The sequence below is a fragment of the Gobio gobio genome, assembly GCF_949357685.1.
Source record: "Gobio gobio genome assembly, chromosome: 24".
Lineage (NCBI taxonomy): Eukaryota > Metazoa > Chordata > Actinopteri > Cypriniformes > Gobionidae > Gobio > Gobio gobio.
Window position 1 is genome coordinate 35,019,381 of NC_137120.1, and position 24,011 is coordinate 35,043,391.

Sequence of the window (24,011 nt, forward strand, 5' to 3'; positions counted from 1 at the left end):
AAAACACTGAATAGTTGTCATGAGTTGTGATGTGACGAGCGCTGAGCGTCTGTCTCTGGCTCGGTGCCAGCCAAAGCACCTGAAAGCACGTTTGAATTTTGGCACCGAAATGAGGAACCGAAATCTGCGTTCTGATTCGGTCCGGTACATACCGGTTATATAAGTACCGGTGCCATATTGGAACCGGATTTCGGTACCCAACCCTAGTGTTGCCGGTGTTACCGGTGTTCAGGCGCAACACCCGTTACATCACTTGCCCAGCGCGGCACCGTCGTTTTGATTTTTTTTTTTACTAATAATAATATAATACAAATAATTTAGTTCAGTTAGGGAACAGACACTACAGATAAAAACTGAAGGTTTCAACCATTCAAGCAACCCGCCCCCGAATTGGCGCTAATTCTAAACCTAAAGTAAAATGCACACGGCCGCACTGTCATTCGTTCACAGTGCATGTCCACTGGCACGTTTTCAGTTCATTCCTATGGAAGCTCAACTTTTATACAAATTATGTGCCGTGCACATTTTACTTTCGGTTTAGAATTAGCGATATAAAAGCCCCCGTCGGTGATACCGGTATTACCGGTGTTGTCACACGTCGAATAACCAGGGGGAATTTTCCTCATGTCACATCCCTAATCTGTATATATATTATAATTATAATTATTTACTTATTTGAAGTAAATAAATATACTATGCAATAAAAGAATAAATATAAAATGTAATATTAATGTTAAACTACTCATTAATATTAAATTATTATTTTTAATCTATTCAAATTATGAATATGTTGTTTTGTTATAACAGTTAAAAATCATTTAAAATACACTTACTAATATTTCGTCAATATTATTTATAAATAATATTAATAAGTGACATTAATTAATATAAAGGATTAATTATTTGTATTAAAAATATATATATTTAAAAACATATTAAAACAAACTGTACCTACCCATTTTTAAAACCAAGTAATGCTAACATATGAGGTCCCAGTGAGGAATTATGTGTCAGGGTTCAGGATTTAGAAGCTATCCATCTCTCTCGCTTTCATTTTTTTTCTTTCTCTAGGTAATAGCCTTTTCATGTTGAGCCCATTGTAATCCAAGGGGAAAATGGTGGTTTCCATCAGTTTCTTTCTCATTCTGGTCTAATATTGAATGAAACATAGGTTGTCTGGGTCAGTCTCATACAGGCAAAATCACTTTGAATCTTGATAGACATGGTGGCCAGGCTCACTGTTCTGGATGTGGATCATCTGGTTCCTCTATCTCGTTCCCTACCTGTTTATACCTATACCTGTGCCTGAGCCATTAATGTGCAAACGAGAAGTGGAAGGTTTTTCCTCAGATGGCCGGATGGATTTCAAATGAAGCCACCTGCCCTCGGTTTCACTATCTCTGTCTGCTCTTGCTTATCACTTTCTCTGCCTCTCTCTCCTGCTCGCTTTATCTCTCAAGTGTTGCCTCAGCTTCTTCGAACCCCAGAATCTCTCCACAAGATACAGAATTCATTGCAAAAGTTGAAACGGCAAATGTACAATACTGATAACGTCAGTTCACCATGTTTTTATACATTCACAATTTTAATGTTTTTATTCCTGAGTTTAAATTAGAATTGAATTGGCCACTCCTCATGGGAAGTTGAATTTGGAATTTAAATGACATTGTTTTTCTGTCATTTAAAATATTAATTAATTATTAATTAAAAAAATTATTACTTAATAAAAAATATTAAAATATTTTTAAACCAGTAGTTTTAACAAATAATGGCTGTTTATTTCCTGATATGAAGAATACATTTTATTCCTTAATTTATTAAGCATTTAAAAAAGCAAATCCTCAATTTAATATTTACACGATTTATTGTATATACAGTATATATGGAAGATTTTGGGAAATGTTTTGGATTAGGAAATACATAATTTAATAACTATATCAATTAATACAAATTAATTAAATCCAAACTTATGCAGGTGATCAATAATATTTCTGGAAATAGACAGTATGTAGTTGTGTGTATTATAATATTATTATAAGTAATTCATACAAGGAACAAGGAAATATATTATTAAAATCTATTAAAAATGTATAATAATAAAATAAAATTATTTAATATGAACATTTCAATTGAAAATCAAATGATTCTGAATCTGCTACTTCAAACTACGTTTCCGTTTAGTATCATTAAGATACTATTATAGTTTTATTAGGGCCCAAGCCCTGAAAGGGCGCAGAGCCCTATTGTTCTTCCTCAGATTATTAGGGCCCAAGCCCTGAAAGGGCGCAGAGCCCTATTGTTCTTCCTCAGATTATTCTTTGTTTTTTTTTTTTTTTTTTTTTTTTTTTTTTTTTTCGACTTCTCGGGTACTTTTGGGGCACTTAACATGCTCGAAAACTCTTGAAACTTCGCACAGGCGTCGGAATGCGCGGCCATCAGAGCCGGGCTGAAGCTGGTACCCGGGCGTGGCAGGGGGGCTCGACAGCGCCCCCTTAAGTGGGGTCTGAAAACTTGGTCCATATATCAAACACACTTGCACGTACATGTATGAAACTCGGTACACATATAGACCTCATCGGGCCAAACAACTTTCGTGCTCATAGTTATGCGTCAGCCCAACAGGAAGTGAGCTATAATCGGTTGTTCGGAAAACCCATGCTCTGGAATTTAATATACTCCTCCGAGGCCATTGTTTCGATCATCGCCAAACTCGGTCAGCATGAAGAGAACATATCCAGGATGCTAAATTGCGAGCGGATTTTTGATATCTCAAATGGTGTGGCCGTGGCGAAGCAACGAATTTATGGCGAGAAAAGGGAAACAGGAAGTGTGTTATAACTTGTGCAAACATTGACTGATTTGGATGAAACTTCAGCTGTGTGTTTGTTGTAAGAGGCCGATCACATGGATATGACTTTTGTGAGTCAAAGTTATAGCGCCACCAACTGGCAGCAGGAAGTGTGTCACTTTCAAAAATGCTTTGAATCACCATCTTATTTTCACCCCATTTACTTCAAACTTCATCAGTATAATGTGAAAACATGAGAGATAGAGACGTATGAAATGGATTCCTGAAATTTCAAATACTGTTGCCATGGCAACGTGTCAAAGTTTAATAATCTTTTGGCTGTTCTGAGGCTCTTAGCATGCTTGAAATTGCTTGAAACTGCTTGAAACTCAACACACACATCAGAGATGTCAGTCAGTACACATGGGCAAAGCATCAGAAACGGGCGGGGATGAGGGGCTCTCTAGCGCCACCTTTTGACAAAAGTGAAGGGCTTCGTTTCATCTACAATCACCAAACTCAGTATATATATTGACCTCATCGAGCCGGACAACTTTCTAATTTACAGTCATTAGCTCCGACCAACAGGAAGTCAGATATTTTGGTTTGAAGGTAAATTTTTGGTTAAATCGGGGTCTGAGTTTTTACGTTCTCCTCGTAGGCGTTTTATTCAATCTCCACCAAACTCGGTCAACATGAAACAAAGATACTGAAGATGCTAAAATGTGAACGGATATTGGATATCTCAAACGGTGTTTCCATGGCAAGGGATTAAATAAGGACAAAAAAGGGGAACAGAAATTCTCTGTCTGCTGCTCTCCCCTCAATGAACACAAGATGGCAGCATTGTATTAGTTTTGAAGCAGGATAAAAAAAAACTTGTTTCTCTCTCTCTCTCTCTCTCTCTCTCTCTTGTTTGTGATTTATGAGGACACAAATTTGTATAATGACATGGGTATTACACTGGTATTACAACGTGTATGTGTGTGTGTTTAAAAACATACTAAAACAATGTTTTATTAAAATGTAACCAAATAGCTTTAAAATAATCATACTATTTTTCAGATCAATATATTTATTTTATTTAATATATTTCTTCTGAATATTTATTCTCTGTCTGCCCTCCCCTCACTAAAGGGTGGCAGTGTTGTGTTATTTTTTAAACTCTCTTTCTGTGTGTGTGTGTGTGTGTGTGTGTGTGTGTGTGTGTGTGTGTGTGTGTGTGTGTGTGTGTGTGTGCTTGTTTATGTGATTTATTAGGGACACAAATTTGTATAATGACATGGGTATTACACTGTTATTACAACGTAGTGGTTAATGAGGACATTTCATGTGTCCACATAATAAAAATATCTTTAAAAACATACTAAATAATGTATTATTAAAATGTAACCAAGTAGCTTTAAAAATATACTACAAATTACAATGAAAACATGGTTTATGAGAATATTTCCTGTGTCCCATAAATGAAATAGCTTTAAGGGGTTTGTGTGTCTGTGTGTGTGTGTGTGTGTGTGTGTGTGTGTGTGTGTGTGTGTGTGTGTGTGTGTGTGTGTGTGTGTGTGTGTGTGTGTGTGTGTGTGTGTGTGTGTGTGTGTGTGTGTGTGTGTGTGTGTGTGTGTGTGTGTGTGTGTGTGTGTGTGTGTGTGTGTGTGTGTGTGTGGGCATGTTTTCGTGAAATATCAGGACACAAATGTGTATAATGACATGGGTATGACACAGGTATTACAAAAAGAGGGTGAAATATGAGGACGTTCCCCATGTCCTCACTTTTCAAAATGCTTATAAATCACACAGAACAAGGTTTTTTTCACAGAAAGTGAACTGCACAGTCTCCTGTGATGGGTAGGTTTAGGGTCAGTGTAAGGGGATAGAAAATACGGTTTGTACGGTATAAAAACCATTACGCCTATGGAATGTCCTCACATTTCACAAAAACAAACGTGTGTGTGTGTGTGTGTGTGTCCACCAACTGGCAGCAGGAAGTGTGTCACTTTCAAAAATGCTAAATCACTGTCTTGTTTTCACCCGATTTACTTCAAACTTCATCAGTATAATGACAAAACATGGCAGATGTAGACATACGAATGGATTCCTGATATTTTACATACTGTTGCCATGGCAGTGTGTCAAAGTTTAATCATCTTTTGGCTGTTTTTGAGGCTCTTAGCATGCTTGAAATTGCTTGAAACTCAACACACACATCAGAGATGTCAGTCAGTGGAAATGGGCAAAGCCTCAGAAATGGGTGTGTTGGAGGGGTGTTTATTACAACATAATCATGGTTTATGAAGACATTTCATGTGTCCCCGTAAATCAAAATAGCTTTAAAAGCATACTAAACAATGTTTTAATAAAAATGTAAAAATGCAGAATGTTTTCTGTGATGGTAGGTTTAGGGGTAGTGTGTGTGTGTGTGTGTGTGTGTGTGTGTGTGTGTGTGTGTGTGTGTGTGTGTGTGTGTGTGTGTGTGTGTGTGTGTGTGTGTGTGTGTGTGTGTGTGTGTGTGTGTGTGTGTGTGTGTGTGTGTGTGTGTGTGTGTGTGTGTGTGTGTGTGTGTGTGTGTGTGTGTGTGTGTGTGTGTGTGTGTGTGTGTGTGTGTGTGTGTGCGATATGTAGGCTTAGGGGTAGTGTAGGGGGATAGAATTTACAGTTTGTACAGTATAAAAACCATTAAGTCTATGGAATGCCCTCCGCCTGTCTTTCCCCTTCCCCCTCTCTATCACTCTCTCTGTGTGTGTGTGTGTGTGTGTGGAGGGGGGGGGGCTCTCTCTCTCACCCTGTGAGTATGTGTGTGTGTCTTTCTCTCAGTCCTTCCCCTCCCCCTCACTCTCCCTCTATCATTGTGTGTGTGTGTGTGTGTGTGTGTGTGTGTGTGTGTGTGTGTGTGTGTGTGTGTGTGTGTGTGTGTGTGTGTGTGTGTGTGTGTGTGTGTGTGTGTGTGTGTGTGTGTGTGTGTGTGTGTGTGTGTGTGACTTTCTCTATTTATTTTTTATATTGGACCACACATATTGATTTCAAATATATTCAACATATTTTTTTCAGAGAGTGAAATAAAAAAAACTTTCTCCCACCATTTAGATTTTATTTCTTTTTGTTGTTAAAATCTTGTGAACCTTGTTCAATGTGCAGATTGCCTCTCTCTCAGTCCTTCCCCTCCCCCCTCACTCTCAGGCTCACCCTGGGTGTGTGTGTGTTTGATTGTGTGCGCGCACGTGTGTGTGTGTGGTGTGTGTGTGTGTGTGTGTGTGTGTGTGGGGGGGGGTGTCTCTCTCACCCTGTGAGTTTGTGTGTGTGCCTTTCTCTCTCGGAATGATAATTTACCCCTTTCGTATCATAGACTATCACAAAAAACTATCACTTTAGTGTGAATTAGTAAAAAAGAACTACAAACACCTGGAATTAAATACTGGCCTTCTGGACTTACAAAATTTTGAGCAGGAAAATATAACTTTTATTTATTTTATCCTATGACTTTAAAATTAATCTAGATTTAAATTACATCATGGGTGTGGCTTGTGGTGATAGTGGCACCAGTTGCTGCGGTAAATGTGGCATATTCGAGCGATTCTAAAATATTCTCCTGTTTAAATGCCTATTGCCTGCCGTGCACAGTTAAGCTGATGCCACCGGCGTGGCGGTGCCACCGGCTTGGGCCCGTCATCGCTGCTCGCAGCTTTAATTAATATTTTGAATTTGTATTTATTTTTATATTTTCAATTTTTGTTTAAATATTAGTCATTTTGTGTTCTTTGTCATTTTAATAAATTTTAGTTTTTTATTCATTTTTATTTTTGTTTTAATTATTTTATTACATCAAGTTAAACTTAATAAAAAGGAGAAATGTTGCTTTGAACAACTAGCTGAAATAAAATACTTTTTCTATCAACAAAAACGTTTGGTGACACTTTATTCTAAGGTGACGTATTTACATATTAATACATGTACTTACTATAGTAATAACAATAAATGATGCATAATTACAAGAAACTAACCCTAAACCAAACCCTAATCGTAAGTCTAAAGTAAGAACATGTAGTTCATTAATATTACTCTTTATTTGAGTAAGTACAATGTAACTACGTACTTATTTGATTAAGTACAATGTAACTACGCCACCGTGTGACCAAATGTTTTAGTTTCGGTTAACTATAATAACTCTAATTCAGAAAGTCATTCACAATTCATTTCTGAATGAACTCGGATGGTCCTCCTTATTGCTGTGTCCCACAATAAATTCCCTGGCTTTCTGGTTTCCACATTCGTTTCCTCCTCGGAATTACCTATCGATTTAGCAATTTGGTGGACATGTACGAATGCCGTATTTTGCTGTGGATTTTGAGGCTGGGTTGCTCACTGACCTTTGTCTAATATCTATCTCCATTAGACGTGAACGCTCTGCAGCATTAGTCACGATCCACTAGTGCTCCAGCTAATGATTCTGTCACAGGTGATTGGAGACACAAGTCAACCGGTCTCAAATACATGTGCACAAACTCAGATGCGGTCAAACTTACAAAACTTGCAAAACGTGTGGTGGTTCTATAATAATACCATGACTTTCCTTGGAAGAAAAAGTATGTGAACTTTTTCGATTTACCTAGATTACTGCATACAAGTTGGTCATGAAATGTGAGATAACTTTTGCTTAAGAAGAAACAAAGTACCATGGTATCGTCACAGGTTTTTTCGGTTATGTGGTTCTCTGTAGTAGGACCAAATACTTTTTCCTTTATTTCCTTTCTCCATTTCTATGAACCCTTTCTTTTTACCTACAACCCCAAATCAGAAAAAGTTGGACAGTATGGAAAACGCAAAAAAAAAAAAAAAAAAAGTGATTTCTAAATTTACTTTGACTTGTATTTCATTGCAGACAATATGAACACAAAATATTTCATGTTTTGTCTGGTCAACTTCATGTCATTTGTAAATATGCATCCTTTCCTGTCATTCAGACCTGCAACACATTAAAAAAAAAAGTTGGGACAGTAAAGCATTTACCACTTTGTAATGTTGCCATTCCTTTTCACAACACTTAAAAGACGTTTAGGGACTGAAGACACCAAGTAATGAAGTGTTTCAGGTGTAATTTTGTCCCATTCTTCCTGCAAACAAGTCTTAAGGTGGGCAACAGTACGGGGTCTTCGTTGTTGCATTTTGCGCTTCAAAATGCGCCACACATTCTCTATTGGAGACAGGTCGGGACTGCAGGCAGGCCAGTCAAGTACCCGTACCCTCTTCCTCCGCAGCCAGGACTTTGTAATGTGTGCAGAATGTGGTTTTGCATTGTCTTGTTGAAATATGCATGGACGTCCCTGGAAAAGATGTCTTCTTGAAGTCAACATATTATGCTCCAAAATCTCTATGTACTTTTCAGCATTAATGGTGCCTTCACAGAAGTGCAAGTTATCTTTGCCAAGGGCACTGACACAACCCCATACCATGACAGACCCTGGCTTTTGGACTTGTTGCTGGTAACAGTCTGGATGATCCTTTTCTTCTTTGGTCCGGAGCAAACGGCATCCATTCCTCCCAAAAAATACCTCAAATACTGATTCATCTGACCACAGTACACGTTTCCACTGTGTGATGGTCCATCCCAGATGCCTCCGGGCCCAGAGAAGTCGACGGCGCTTCTGGACACTGTTAACATAGGGCTTCCTTTTGGCACAGTGGCCAGTTTTAACTGGCATTTGTGATGAATATAGATGATAGATGATAGACTTATAGATGAATGACGATTCTTGATGCAGTGCCGCCTGAGGGATCGGAGATCACGGTTGTTCAGCTTAGGCTTGCGCCCTTGTCCTTTACGCACTGAAATTCCTCCAGATTCCTTGAATCTTTTAATTATGTTATGCACTGTTGAATGTGAAATATCCAAATCTCTTCCTATCTTTCTTTGAGGAACATTGTTTTTAAACATTTCAATAATTTTCTCACGTATTTGTTGGCAAACTGGTGATCCTCGGCCCATCTTTGCTCCTAAAGGATTAGACCTTTCTTGGATGCTGCTTCTGTACCAAATCATTATTACAATCACCTGTTGACATCACCTGTTTCAAATCACATCATTATTTAACAATTTTACCTCATTACTAGCCCTAAATTGCTCCTGTCCCAACTTTTTTTGAAATGTGTTGCAGGTCTGAATGACAGGAAAGGATGCATATTTACAAATGACATGAAGTTGACCTGACAAAACATGAAATATTTTTTGTTCATATTGTCTGCAATGAAATACAAGTCAAAGTAAATTTAGAAATCACTTCTTTTTTTTTGCGTTTTCCATACTGTCCCAACTTTTTCTGATTTGGGGTTGTAGATTACTGTTTATAAATAGGTCATAAAATGTGATAAACTTACAAAATAAACATAATTTTGCTGATGATTTTTTAAAGATTTTTCATTGACAAATCATGGTTTTGTCTGATTTGTTTTTCTGCTTTCATCAGATAAACAACCAGGTGTTGTACGGCAGGAGCCACCAGAACGCGTCAGCCATAATAAAAAGTGCCGCGTCAAAGGTCAAACTCGTCCTGGTCAGGTAAGACACCCTCAGAGACGACCCTGTTTTTCACACTACCATCTGTTCATTTGTAACAAATTACTATCATTTCAGCCTTGGTATCAATTCTTTAACTCATTAAAAATAATGAGTTTATGAATTTATTATAATGTGTTGGTTTTTACCTCTGGAATATTTAAATGTGCGATTTTAAAATATCGAAATCAATGAATAATTCATTGACAGCTCTAAAATGTATAACAAGCGCAAAATGTAGTGCATTGTTGTCACTGTCTTGAACTTGAAACATGTGAGCAGAAACTGACGTTCTTTCCTCTTCGCAATTACTCAAACCAAGTAATCCCACTCGCCCAGAGCTTTATCATCTGAAATCGACGAGTAGATTGCATTTTTTTTTCTGACCAAACTCCTTGATCAGGCTGAAATCCCAAGGCACCATGGCTAATTAGAATCATAAAGCAGGCAATGGCAGTCTGTGTAGGATTGAAGCAATCTGAGTCACTGCCAGTCCTTTCAGTACACTTTCACATCTGTAATGAACATGGAGAACAATTTTCCATTTCTCTCTGTGTATTAAGATGTTGATGCAATTATGTCTGTGTATTGGCTGTTGGCAAATAGCATGGACATGTTATAGACAACTTTCAGAGTAAGATTTCAGGTTCAATTTATATTTGGGAAAGTGTGTATATATAAGGTACTAAAACTAGCTGCCCAAGTTTCTCAGTTTTAGCTTTGTTGCAGTTCACTTGCATGTTCCTGCACTGTAACGAATCATTAAGGGTTACACTATTCCCTGCATATTTCAGTTTCTCAATGAATAGAAAAAATATAATATATATTATATAATTGTTTTTGATAATTAATATAATGGTTTATACAGTTTTATTTCCACAATTTTCACACATTCTTTATTTTTGCTTTGTTTGATTTTGGTTTGGCTTTTGTTTTATTTTTGTGTGTAGTTTGGTTTGGAAGTTTTGTTTTGTTATTTGTTTTGTTTGCTTTAGTCTGGTTTGGTCGTTTTTGTTTTGGTTTGGTTTGATTCTAGTTTTGTCTAGTTTGGTTTGTTTGTTTGTTTCGGTTTGGTTTTTACATTTTAGTTTTGTTTGGTCTAGTTTGGTTTGCTTGTTTTTGGTTTGGTTTTTGTTTAGTTTGGTCATTTTTGTTTTGGTTTGGTTTTTAATTGTTTTGTTTGGTCTAGTTTGGTTTGGTCGTGTTTTTTTTGGTTTTTTTGTCAAGTTTGGTCGTTTTTGTATTAATTTTTTTTATTTTAGTTTGGTCTAGTTTGGTCGTTTTTGTTTTGTTTTGTTTTTTTATTTTTGTATTTTTATGTTTTGGTTTGATTTTTGTTTTGTCTAGTTTGGTCGTTTTTGTTTTGGTTTAGCTTTTGTTAGATTTTTGTGTGTAGTTTGGTTTGGAAGTTTTGTTTTGTTATTTGTTTTGTTTGCTTTAGTCTGGTTTGGTCGTTTTTGTTTTGGTTTGGTTTGATTCTAGCTTTGTCTAGTTTGGTTTGTTCGTTTTTGTTTTTGTTTGGTTTTTTAATTTTTGTTTAGTTTGGTCTAGTTTGGTTTGGTCGTTTTTGGTTTGGTTTTTGATTTTTTTGCATTTTTTTGTTTTGGTTTGATTTTTGTTTTGTCTAGTTTGGTCGGTTTTGTTTTGGTTTAGCTTTTGTTTGATTTTTTGTGTGTAGTTTGGTTTGGAAATTTTGTTTTGTTATTTGTTTTGTTTGCTTTAGTCTGGTTTGGTCGTTTTTGTTTTGGTTTGGTTTGATTCTAGTTTTGTCTAGTTTAGTTTGTTCGTTTTTGTTTTGGTTTGGTTTTTTAATTTTTGTTTTGTTTGGTCTAGTTTGTTTTGGTTGTTTTTGGTTTGTTTTTGTTTAGTTTGGTCATTTTTGTTTGGTTTTTAGTTGTTGTTTTTTCGTCTAGTTTGGTCGTTTTTGTTTTGGTTTTTGATTTTTTTTGTTTTGGTTTGATTTTTGTTTGGTTTAGTTTAGTTTTTTGTTTGTTTTGGTTTAGTTTGGTCATTTTGTTTTGTTTTGTTTTTTGTTTTGTTTGGTCATTTTGTTAAGGCACAATAACATGATGTGACTACCAATCGCAGTGGCAACAACAAAGTTTACAAGATCCGCCACCTGATATAGTTAGATAAAATATATATATATTTTTTTGTATTATTTTTTATTTGTTCATGTATGAGAATCTGTACTTGTCTATGGCAGTATGACAAAACCTATTTTAATTTATTTTAAGAATGAAAAATGTCCTTCAAATAGTTGTCTAGCATTCTATACTTATCATGTTATATCTATCTCTTGTCACTTTGAAGAGTGGAGTCATCATTCATAAGTTACCGCATGAAGCACATGCTTGTTTTTGTGTATTAGCAAATCTTACAAGAGCAAGGACATGTGACATTGATACATTTGATGTGATACTTGATGGCATTTTGATTGCAGTATTTCTGGAGTTGTCATGTCATCCCATCCAGAGAATGAGGAGTGATATGGTGTAATAGACTGGAACTGCTATCATTATATCACGTTAATAGCACAGAGATATTTTGAAAGTGCAATAGAGTGTAAAAAAAACACAGTCCTTCAGTCCATCATGAACAAATGCTGATTCTGTCACTACAGGCATAATCAGAGACATATAATCTGTTTCTGTTCATATCTTGTGTTTTCATGTGAGTATTTGTTAGCTTGACCTTTATTTGACTGGTTATTTTGTCAGGTTTTGCTGATAATGGCTGTGTAAAGAAAATAATATATCTTCGCTATCTACAACTCATTATCAGTCAGAGGAGTGTGACAGCTCAATTTACAGCTATCAAAACAAATGTTGACATGCTACTGAATATTAATAGATTGTTTTAACAGACACACCGTTTGTGTTGCTATCAGTCTAGTCGGATTTCAGTCTAGGGATTTATCATTTTTGTATTTTTAGACTGTTCTGAAAGCCATTGTAAATTATTTGTATTGTGTCAAAAGTAATTTGTCAGCACATGATGGAATGTCATGGAGAAAAGCACATTGCCATGGCAACATAACTAGGCGGTGGTCAAGACTGAAACGTCTCCACCTGTGACGTGAAATGTCACAAAATGTCACAGTGTCATTGTAGATGGCTACCAAGTTGTTTAGCAAATGGATTTTGAAGCTGAATGAAATCCTGACTAGTTTCCATGACCCTAGTTAGTTCAAAATTTTGTGTTTTTGATCTTCCTTCAGAAGGGGTTATTTGGAAACAAGCTCAGAATTGATTGTTTCATCAATTCTGATCATCGCCGTTGAACTTACCTTGACAAGAACAGTAATTGGAAACGGGTCGTTTAGTGTGCAAAGATAACGCCAAGGTGAACAGAAGGAGGGATGTAGTGAGCGATATATCTGGTCAACCTAAGATCTTGAGGAAGAGGCTCAGAGGATTTATAGTGCAACATCTCAATTCATCTGCTCCATCAGTCCTTATCGATCTGAGTGTAGAAAACTGCCATGTGGGAAAATGAGAAGTATAGAGTGAGCTGGACCAAATTTTGGCGTCATCGACAGGATGGGATTTATTTTTCTTGGACAAAAAAATGTTCTCTTTAAAATTCGATCACAATTAAGATGTTTTGCCAGTAAAAATAAGACTAATATACAAAAAAAGTTAATGTTTTTGAAAGAAATATCTTATGCTCACCAAGGCTGCATTTATTTAATACAGTAAAAACAGTAATATAATGAAATATTACAAATGAAAAATGTTTTTAAAGTGTAATTTATTCCTGTTATGCAAAGCTATATTTTCAGCATCATTACTCCAGTCTTCAGTGTGACATGATCCTTCAGAAATCATTATAATATGATGATTTGGTGCTCAGGAAACATTTATTATTATTATTATAAATGTTGAAAACAATTGTGCTGCTTAATATTTTTGTCAAAATGGTGATACTTTTTTTAGGATTTTGTGATGAATAGAAAGTTCAATTAACTGTATTTATTAAAGCATTTATTAAAAAGAAATCTTTTGTAACATTATAAATGTCTTCACTGTCACTTTTGATCAAATAATGCATCCTTGATGAATAAATGTATTAATTTCTCTTTTTTTAATTTCTCACAAATGCTTGAATATTATCGTTTCCACAAAAATATTAAGCAACAACTGTTTTCAACATTGATAATAATACAATTCAGCATATTAGAATGATTTCTGAAGGTTCATGTGACACTGAAGACTGGAGTAAAATTCAGCTTTGCATCACAAGAATAAATGACATTTTTAAAAGGTATTATAACATTTAAAAAACATTAAAAAACTGTACTGTTTCCAAACCTTTGACAGGTACTGCATATAAAAAATAAATACATTTAAATACATATTATATAGTTTATTTTATGAATATTTTTGTAAATAAGTTGTGTGACTACTTTTATACCTCTGCTGATCATTTGCTCTGAACTGATGTAAACTTTGTGAACCGATGTCAATTTTTTTCTGTCTGTTGATAGGAATGAAGATGCTCTCAATCAAATGGCTGTCGCTCCTTTTCCTTCCCAGCCTTCCTCATTCTACCCCAGTGAGGTACGGGACATTATAAATAGTCACCTGTTAAACCTGTCTTTTGCTAAGGCTTGTTCTCCAATGGAACGTAAGGTTTTTTTTTTTTTCATTTATTTAGATATGCAATGTCTCTAAAAACTGCCAGCAATTATTTAAATGGTTATAAAATGTTCCTTTGACTCATCTCACATGTTAGATTATTAACATGATTATTTCATGTAGGTAATTTTCAAAATCTAAAACATATGACATTGTTAGTATAAGTATTTAAGAGGATCTTCTTCTCTGTAAGTCTGTTTTTGTCCTAACCATGTCATGCACAAAGTTTTGTCGACCAACATGTAACCATAATTTATACATATTTTTAAATAATAATTTTTTTTTAATTAATACATTATTAATTAATTACTGAATTTTTATATAAAATATGAATATAGAGATCACAGTTAATATTAACAAATCTAAATTGTTATATTTATTAATCATTATTATTATTATTATATTAGATTATATATTGTTATTATAATATTCATGTATAGTAATGTTTTATTTAAAACAAAATTTAATTCCTATCATCACTGTAAAGCTGCTTTCAAGCAATCTGTGTTGCAAAAAGCGCTATATAAATTCAGGTGACTTGACTAATTACTAAAAATACAAAAAATTAGACTGATTCCAAAACTGTTGTTTCAGACACCGCAAAATACGCCAGCAGTTCCTGTTCTAACAGAGAAGCCACAGTTACCCGAAAGCCTCCCTCTGAGCAGAAGCCCACCTGAACCGCTTGTAATCAAGGTGAGTCTTCGTCAAATCAACACCCTTTGTGTAAAGGTCAGAGGCCATGGATTGCTCATTTGAATTAAACCCCCCCTTTCTGAGAGCCTGATTGGTCAGAAGGCCCCATCTGTTGTGATTTGTCTACCGCTTACAGCACATGTCGGAAATGACACGCACATTACCCTATCTGACTTTCAGCTGAATTTCGTTCTGTTTATTCTCTTTAAATGCTTGAGCTTGTTACAGCAGGATGGATTCTGATTGGCTGTCAATGTTTTTATCATTAATCGACTGGATAAAATCGTTCTGAAAGTGATTCGAACAATAGTGTTTCTCCGTGTTGTTATTGTTATAGCTGTGGTGTGAACTGTGCTATTCTTTAATATTGAGAACGATTTTTAAAACTATCTTTTTCCGTTATCTTTATAGTTGTCGTCCTTGGTGTGAACGGGCCTTAGGTTTATTTGTCGTGCACTTTGATCTTTGAAACTTTGCAGACATTTTACATTCACAAACAGCTGTATTACACACTACCTGAAAGGTGATATCCGAAAAAGCATAATAGGGGCACTTCTCATGTCTCAGTCTAATGTAGATTCCAATAAAACTGTAATGAATTAAAAAAAAAAAAAGAGTATAATGAGATGGTTAATTTCAGTCAGCCATGCCCAGAGTTTCTGACTTTTCAACAGATGTGATGCAAGAACGTGGCAACCTGTGTCATCATTATGAAAACAATAATGACTGTTGACTCCGCGTTCTACGAGCCTATCCCATCTCTCCTCATTTTCATCTCCTCGTTGTCAGTCTGAGCTCGAACCAGCTGTTGCAGACCTAACTGTGGATTTGTTCCGGTAAACAAACAGTCGAAACCTTCTCGGGGGCGCTTGGCTGTAAACAGCAGCTCATTGTCATCAGCTGCCTCTAGCTTAACTCTGTCCTAGATGGAGGCAGCGACTGCGGTTTTGACCTAGTTGAAGCTCTGTAGGGGGAGCATCTAGGCCTGCCGTTTATTTTATCTGTTTGCTTGACTCCTCATGCAGGATCAACCCAGCGTGGCACAGACCGTGAGCCCCACGCAGAGTGATCAGATGCAGAATAGTGTCAGAGATGGAGAGTCATCTGTAAAGGTGAGGAACAGCTTAGAAATCAACCAGATATTCAGAATGGCATACTATCTTACTTTTACTATTTTGGCAAAATGTATACTGTGCTCAAATGCCAATTTTCTGTATGCATTGAACCCCCATATTTATTTATTAACCTATTTTTTTGTTGTTGTTGTAATTTCTGATATTTATTTACATTTGCTATAAATTAATTTATAGTAATAAATGTATAATTTATATTGTTTACTTATATTTATAAATATATGAATACATTTAGAATACATACATACATAAATACATACATACATACATACATACAGTGAGGAAAATAAGTATTTGAACACCCTGCTATTTTGCAAGTTCTCCCACTTAGAAATCATGGAGGGGTCTGAAATTGTCATCGTAGGTGCATGTCCACTCTGAGAGACATGATCCCCAAAAAAAATCCAGAAATCACAATGTATGATTTTTTAACTATTTATTTGTATGATAAAATTGCAAATAAGTATTTGAACACCTGAGAAAATCAATGTTAATATTTGGTACAGTAGCCTTTGTTTGCAATTACAGAGGTCAAACGTTTCCTGTAGTTTTTCACCAGGTTTGCACTGCAGGAGGGATTTTGGCCCACTCCTCCACACAGATCTTCTCTAGATCAGTCAGGTTTCTGGCCTGTCGCTGAGAAACACGGAGTTTGAGCTCCCTCCAAAGATTCTCAATTGGGTTTAGGTCTGGAGACTGGCTCGGCCACGCCAGAACCTTGATATGCTTCTCACAGAGCCACTCCTTGGTTATCCTGGCTGTGTGCTTCGGGTCATTGTCATGTTGGAAGACCCAGCCTCGACCCATCTTCAATGCTCTAACTGAGGGAAGGAAGTTGTTCCCCAAAATCTTGCAATACATGGCCCCGGTCATCCTCTCCTTAATACAGTGCAGTCGCCCTGTCCCATGTGCAGAAAAACAACCCCAAAGCATGATGCTACCACCCCCATGCTTCACAGTAGGGAAGTGTTCTTGGGATGGTACTCATCATTCTTCTTCCTCCAAACACGTTTAGTGGAATTATGACCAAAAAGTTATATTTTGGTCTCATCTGACCACATGACTTTCTCCCATGACTCCTCTGGATCATCCAAATGGTCATTGGCAAACTCAAGACGGGCCTGGACATGTGCTGGTTTAAGCAGGGGAACCTTCCGTGCCATGCATGATTTCAAACCATGACATCTTAGTGTATTACCAACAGTAACCTTGGAAACGGTGGTCCCAGCTCTTTTCAGGTCATTGACCAGCTCCTCCCGTGTAGTTCTGGGCTGATTTCTCACCTTTCTTAGGATCACTGAGACCCCACGAGGTGAGATCTTGCATGGAGCCCCAGTCCGAGGGAGATTGATAGTCATGTTTAGCTTCTTCAATTTTCTAATGATTGCTCCAACAGTGGACCTTTTTTCACCAAGCTGTGGAGGTGTACAATTTTGTCTCTAGTGTCTTTGGACAGCTCTTTGGTCTTGGCCATGTTAGTAGTTGGATTCTTACTGATTGTGTGGGGTGGACAGGTGTCTTTATGCAGCTAACGACCTCAAACAGGTGCATCTAATTTAGGATAATAAATGGAGTGGAGGTGGACATTTTAAAGGCAGACTAACAGGTCTTTGAGGGTCAGAATTCTAGCTGATAGACAGGTGTTCAAATACTTATTTGCAGCTGTATCATACAAATAAATAGTTTAAAAATCATACATTGTGATTTCTGGATTTTTTTTGGGGATCATGTCTCTCAGAGTGGACATGCACCTACAATGACAATTTCGGACCCCTCCATGATTTCTAAGTGAGAGAACTTGCAAAATAGCAGGGTGTTCAAATACTTATTTTCCTCACTGTACAACAATACATGCATACATGGCCATTGGCAGGTCCCTTTTTATTTATTTTTTTACACAATATATTTTCTTTTGTTTCAATTATATCAATTTTCAATTATAAATATAATTGGTTTAATTATGTTGGCCTTTGAACACTTTTGTATTAATGGAAAGGGGGGGGGGGGTGCAAAATAAACACATTTATATCCAAGATAACAGACATGCGCCACTCGCTGAGTTGCAATATACAATATTGTGAAGTCATGAGGAAAATAATGTGGCATACTGTAGTTTATGAAATGTATTGTATCGCTAGTAATACATGTCCATCCTTTACTCATGAATCAAAAGGTGTCATGAATATTTCATAATTGTTCCATTAAATGTTGGTTGTGTAGCCTGTTATACTGAGTGATAAAACTAATTAAGGTCTATTAATCATTTCAGAAGCTGAAATCCTCAGAGAAAATATTGGAGCCTCCAAGTGAACAGTCGCCCCAGCCTCATGTAGAGCAGGTGTGTTTGCTTATTTACATGTGTGTGTTCGTTCGACACAAAACTGCATTTGCAACACATTTAACTTTTTTATGAGCTGCATGTAAGTTGGATGAGATTCATTTCTTCTCTAAACGGGTGCCAAGACATGAAAGCTCTGCCCAGACAAAACATGGCATGACTGTTAGTAAACAGTCTAACCTCTGTGTCTCTCTTTCTGTGTTCCTGCCGACTCGCCCTTGTCCTGGACCGTCCTCAGATCACTAGTCTTCCAAAAATCCAGAGGAATTCCACCAAGCCCTCAGCAGGTTCTCTGGAGGTCACGTCCTTGGGATCATCCGTGCCAGTTTCTGGCACCAGCCCCGACTTTGAGGACTGCAGCAAAGGTGAAACATGCAGTGTCACACATTTAATTTAATTTTCATGTTTATACAGACTTTTTTTAATTTTGCACTGCAATCTCAGGTGGCCAAATGCATGTTAAGGTAAATAGGAGTTGAAAACAACACAGTACTGCCGTGTGGATTCGCCTTAGCCTCTTTGAACACTGACAGTTGTTGTTTTTTCCAAAGAGGAATTGATTTTCTTTTTCGCTCAGAGCATTTTTGTAAAGCACAGAACATGGAGTTGCATCATCTTATCTCTCTTTCTCTGTTTCAGACCCTGCTACGTGTCCAATAGTTCCAGGACAAGAGACGGTTATTGACATTTCTAAAGGCCGGTCTGGACTGGGTCTTAGTATAGTCGGCGGCAAAGACACCCAGCTGGTACGATATCTGTAGTAAAATGATTAAAACCGCTTTCGAAAATCAAAGTTTTTGTTTTGTGTGTGTGTGTGTGTGTATGTGCGTTGCTCTGTTTTTGCTTTATTTTAATTGGGGGTTTTTGTGTCTTGTTGTGTCTGTTGTATTTGTTTTGTTTTTCTTTTCTTTTTTCTGTGTAGTTTTTTTTTTCTTCTTTTGTACATTTTGTTTTATGTGTTGTTTTATTTTATTTTGTTTGTGTTTTTGTTTTTTGTTTTGTCTGTTGTATTTGTTTTTGTTTTTCTATTTTGTTTGTGTTTTCTGTGTTTTTGTTTTTTCTTGTGTATTTGTTTAGTTTTTTCTTTTATCTGTTGTATTTGTTTGGTTTTTCTATTTAGTTTTTTTTCTGTGTAGTTCTTTTTCTTTTGTATGTTTTGTTTTTGTTTTGTCTGTTGTATTTTTGTTTTGTTTTTTGTGTTTTTTGTGTTTTCTGTGTTTTTGTTGTTTGTTTTGTATTTGTTTATACTGTTTTTTGTTGTTGTTTTGTTTTTCTGGTTCATTTTAGTTTTTTTGTGCAGTTGTTTTTCTCTATTTTTTGCTTAAAATGTCTCTGTTTAGTTTTTTCTGTTAAACGTAAAAAGCGACTGAAATTGCATACAGCACCTTTAAAGGGTTACTTCAGCGATTTAGCATTAAGCTTTGTATCAGTAGAAACCCGGTAGTATATTCAAATTATCGTACTTTCCCCCCTCATGTCCCCCTGAGACGAAAGAATTATGCATTATTTCTAGAAAAAATCCGTCATCTGAGGATTTTTTGGCTAGAGGCTAGAGACTACAGGATCTAGTTTTCAACCGCCCATAGGGGAGGGATCTCACTCTCAGAATGTAAATGCGTACGGCCGCTGCCGCTCGGCTCGAGCATTCATAACGGAGCGGTGCAGAGCAAAGTGAGTGTTTCAACTTTTCGATGAATTCCTATGAAAGTTAAGCTTCCATAGGCAGCTAGACACGCGTCGAGAATGACAGCCGCGCTTACCTCAGCTCTGCTCAGCTCTTCGCTCTCGTGATGAATGAAATCTGACTCCTGCTGCGTTTGTGTCGTGACTTTCGTTCAGCTCACTCACACTTTATTGAAAAGACACGTTCAGTTTTTAATTGTAGTGTTTATTCTCTAACTGAACGAAATTATTTTATTACTATGAATATCAAAACGACGTTGGGGGCGGTGCCGCGGTGGGCAAGTGATAACCAATAGCCGTGACTTTAGGAGTGGCCTCGTAGAGCATTCTGGGAGCTGTTGTCTTTCGTCCACATGAGACAAAAATACATTTTCTGTCTTTTCTCAGTCTAAAAGGCACCAAATTCAAAAGTTATTTAACATTTCTACTACATAAATGACCCAGTTTAAATACACAATCATCTTCCCAGCGCTGAAGTGCCCTTTTAATTGAAGGACATGCATCATTGCATCAAAGGATCATTTTCATGTCTGAAGTCTGAAATCAATACAACAGAGAATTTTGTTGTTTTGTTTTTTCCTAGATTTGGGGCTGTATGCCCTGGAAGACGTGTTCAAAAATTGCTAGACTAAATTGCACCAGTATTGAACAATGCAGAATGTGTCTCGAGAGACATTTTTATGGTACAGGCTTGTAGCCTGTAATCCTTAAAGAAAACTACTAAAATCAAATTGTTTTTAGTATTTTTCGCTAGTGTTGCTAGGTAGTTTTTTGATAGAAAGATGCATTTGCTACTATAAACAGTATATATTATTCTTAGACAGAAAACAAAAATGCATTCATGCGCATGAAAGCTAGATTATCTGTTCATTGGTTCGTTCAACTGCAGATACAGCTGTCTGCAGGCAACAGCGTCCATGTGGGCTTGGTCAAAGTATCAGAAGAGTGTGTGATTGTGACAGGTCTCATTCTCTCTGGTGGGCCGCAGGGCTGCATCAGAACAGGCAGGTTACAGCAGGAGCTTTTTGTCTGCCCTGACTTTCTCTGCAGTGCCTCAGGCTTTTATCTGTGCAGTGCCACATTGGCATCATAATTCTGGCTGCAGCGCTCCTGCTCTGTGGGCTAGTTTAGCTGTCAAAGGCTTCCAAAAGTCAACAAAACCAACCCTCTGGCTCCACAGATTTTCAGCAGGAAAAAAATCCCAGTGTGTGTTTTATACATAAAAGGATTTTATAGGTGATGGGGAGCAGAAATCACACACCATACATCTTTCTTTATACTGTAGAGATGAAAAGGAAATGTTTTCAAAAATCTTCCGGTTGCTCTTTTCCATTCAATTACAATAGATAATGATTCAAGCTTTCAAGCTTCAAAAAAAGAATGCAAAGTAACACAAAAGTGATCCGTGACTCATTCGCTAGATTACAATGCTTCTGAATTGTGATAATCTTATCCTCCAGTGGGCTGTGAACTGTCCCTTTAAGGAAAATGTGATAGGAACTCTGTTTTTTTTTCCATATTAATCCTCTTCACACATATTGCTCTCATCTTTCCAGGATGCCATAGTGATTCATGAAGTGTATGAGGAGGGGGCAGCGGCACGGGACGGTCGACTCTGGGCCGGGGATCAGATTCTTGAGGTTTGTTTATGCTAGTGAGTGTGTGTTGAGTGGGATGCTCCTCTTTAATGTCACTGACAGCTGGTCTGCCTTGAGCAAAATGGAAATGTTATGTTGGTTTGGTGTTTGCTTGGTGTTATTGTGAATAATAATATTAGAGAGATGTGACTAGGAGTGTTTGCAATAATTAGATCTGAGCAGTAGTTCTCTGTGCATAACTTAGACAATAGCGCCATCTTCTGGACATAGAGTAGCGTAGAGTGCTGAATAGCACACAATCGCACACATTAAATGAGTGTTATTTATAGTATTATTTATATAGGCTACTTTTATAGTGTTTATTAATATTTTGAATTAGCTTTTATTTTTGTATTTTCAGTTTTCATTTTAATAAATGTACGTTTTAAATAACTATATACATTTATAAATATATTAAATAATTATGTAGAGCTTTAATTTTTATTGCATTTTTAAAAATCTAATATTTATATTTTATTGCAGCTTTATTTCTATTACCAATATTGCTCAGATCATACTGTATAAAAACAAAATACTATATCCCACAATGCAATGTGCTCTCAGTGCTCAACTTGATTATAGTATTAATCTAATGTAATATGCCGCCCCCTGCAGGTAAATGGAGTGGATCTGCGCAGCGTCGCTCATGAAGATGCAATAGCTGCTCTACGGCAAACACCGGCGAAAGTGCGGTTGGCTGTCCTGCGTGACGAGGCGCAATACAGGGACGAGGAGAACCTCGACTTATTCCAGGTTGAACTTCAGAAGAGAACGGGACGCGGCCTGGGCCTGAGCATCGTTGGGAAGAGGTAAGAACGCACTTGTTTTTCTTTAAAAATGTATAATAGTAATAAAAAAAAACGTATAAAGAAATAAAATGCACAATACGATAGTCTTTTTAAAATAATGTCATAAAATAAAATGCATGATAAAATAATAATTTTAAAATAATAGGAAAATGCACAATATAATAATAATAATGTCCAAATAATATAATAAAATGCACAATACAATTATAATTTACAAATATTAAAATAAAGTGCACAATAGTACAATAATAATTCTAACATAAAATAAAACAAAATGCACATAAAAATAAAATGCATGATAAAATAATAGTTTTAAAATAATAGGAAAATGCACAATATAATGATAATAATGTCCAAATAATATAATAAAATGCACAATACAATTATAATTTACAAATATTAAAATAAAGTGCACAATAGTACAATAATAATTCTAACATAAAACAAAACAAAATGCACAATGTAATAATTTTGCAATACAATAATAAAATTAAATGCAAAATAATATAATGAAATAAAATGCACAATACAGTAATACTTCTCAAATAAAATAATAGGAAGAAATGCATGTTAAAAGAAATAAAACAAAATGCACAGTGCAATAATTTTACAATAAAATGCACAATACTAATGATCCACACACATGATGAAAAATATGTATATTGTGGCCACAAATTAACGACTTACTAATACGTCAGCATGTTTTACTAATCCATTCCCTCGTTTTAAGTAAATCTGGCTCACAATGTAATAATTTGTACCTTAGATTTACTAAATCATGGCCATGCTGTACTAATTCGTTCCCTTGTTTGAGTTCAATTAAAATGAGGGAACAAATTAGTTCAGCATGGCCATGAATTACTAAAAGGAGGGAGCGGATTAATCAATCGTGGGAACGAATTCTTAATTTGTTGCCACAATATATTTGTTTTGTCTGCATGTCACGTGCATAGCTCCATACAATACAATTATAACTTGAAGAAAATAAAATAATGAAACATTTTCTTTAAGAGTGGGTGTCTCCTTAACTTCCTCTTTCTCATTTTCTCTCTCTCTCTCCAGAAATGGTAAGGGCGTGTTCATCTCGGATGTGGTGAAGGGCGGAGCGGCTGATCTGGACGGCAGGCTGATGCAGGGTGATCAGATCCTGTCTGTGGACGGAGAGGACATGAGACAGGCCTCACAGGAGACCGTCGCTGCCATTCTCAAGGTGAGCTCTGCCCAAATCCTTAAACCCAAAGCCCAGTTTACAACACCTTCCAAAACCGGATTACATGAGCAGATTTAGTTGGAGCTGCAGCTGCGGGATGCTGCCACTAGGTGTCGCCGTTTGATTGTGTGTTTTGAAGGTCGTTGAGGTCTGTGCTGTTTATAAACAATGCCTGAATTCATATTTAAACATTTTTTTAGATTGCAGTTTTCTCAGCAATCACAGTAATGGGTGCAAAAAGATTTTATCGGGAAAAAAAGTTTGCAAAGTTTCTCCTAAAAGAGCTTAAAGCTTTCATGGTGTCTGAAGTGTTATGTTAAGGACATAATACATAATACATGTCACACTGAATTGGATGTATCTTACATTTATAATGATCAGGGAAGACACCATATAATTATATGCAAATAAGTTTTTAAATATAGAGTCATCTCACAGGTCAAATACCCTACCCATTTCATTTGTTTAGATGTGGTTCAGACGCATGTTCAGACTAAAACCCAGTTTTGGTCTCCTCTAGTCTTCTTTTTTTT

The 24,011-nt window shown here is 36.3% G+C and overlaps 1 protein-coding gene across 1 annotated transcript in view; it reads left to right on the forward strand.

The window, feature by feature from the left end:
• The window catches only part of patj (PATJ crumbs cell polarity complex component), a 168,624-nt gene that overhangs the window by 124,820 nt on the left and 19,793 nt on the right, over nt 1–24,011 (forward strand). The window contains exons 32-41 of the mRNA XM_079808025.1: nt 9,244–9,335; nt 13,822–13,894; nt 14,567–14,668; nt 15,694–15,780; nt 18,071–18,139; nt 18,378–18,504; nt 18,779–18,885; nt 21,379–21,462; nt 22,075–22,268; nt 23,331–23,478. Of these exons, the coding sequence (XP_079664151.1) occupies nt 9,244–9,335; nt 13,822–13,894; nt 14,567–14,668; nt 15,694–15,780; nt 18,071–18,139; nt 18,378–18,504; nt 18,779–18,885; nt 21,379–21,462; nt 22,075–22,268; nt 23,331–23,478 (1,083 nt within the window). The remainder of the gene's footprint in view (nt 1–9,243; nt 9,336–13,821; nt 13,895–14,566; nt 14,669–15,693; nt 15,781–18,070; nt 18,140–18,377; nt 18,505–18,778; nt 18,886–21,378; nt 21,463–22,074; nt 22,269–23,330; nt 23,479–24,011) is intronic.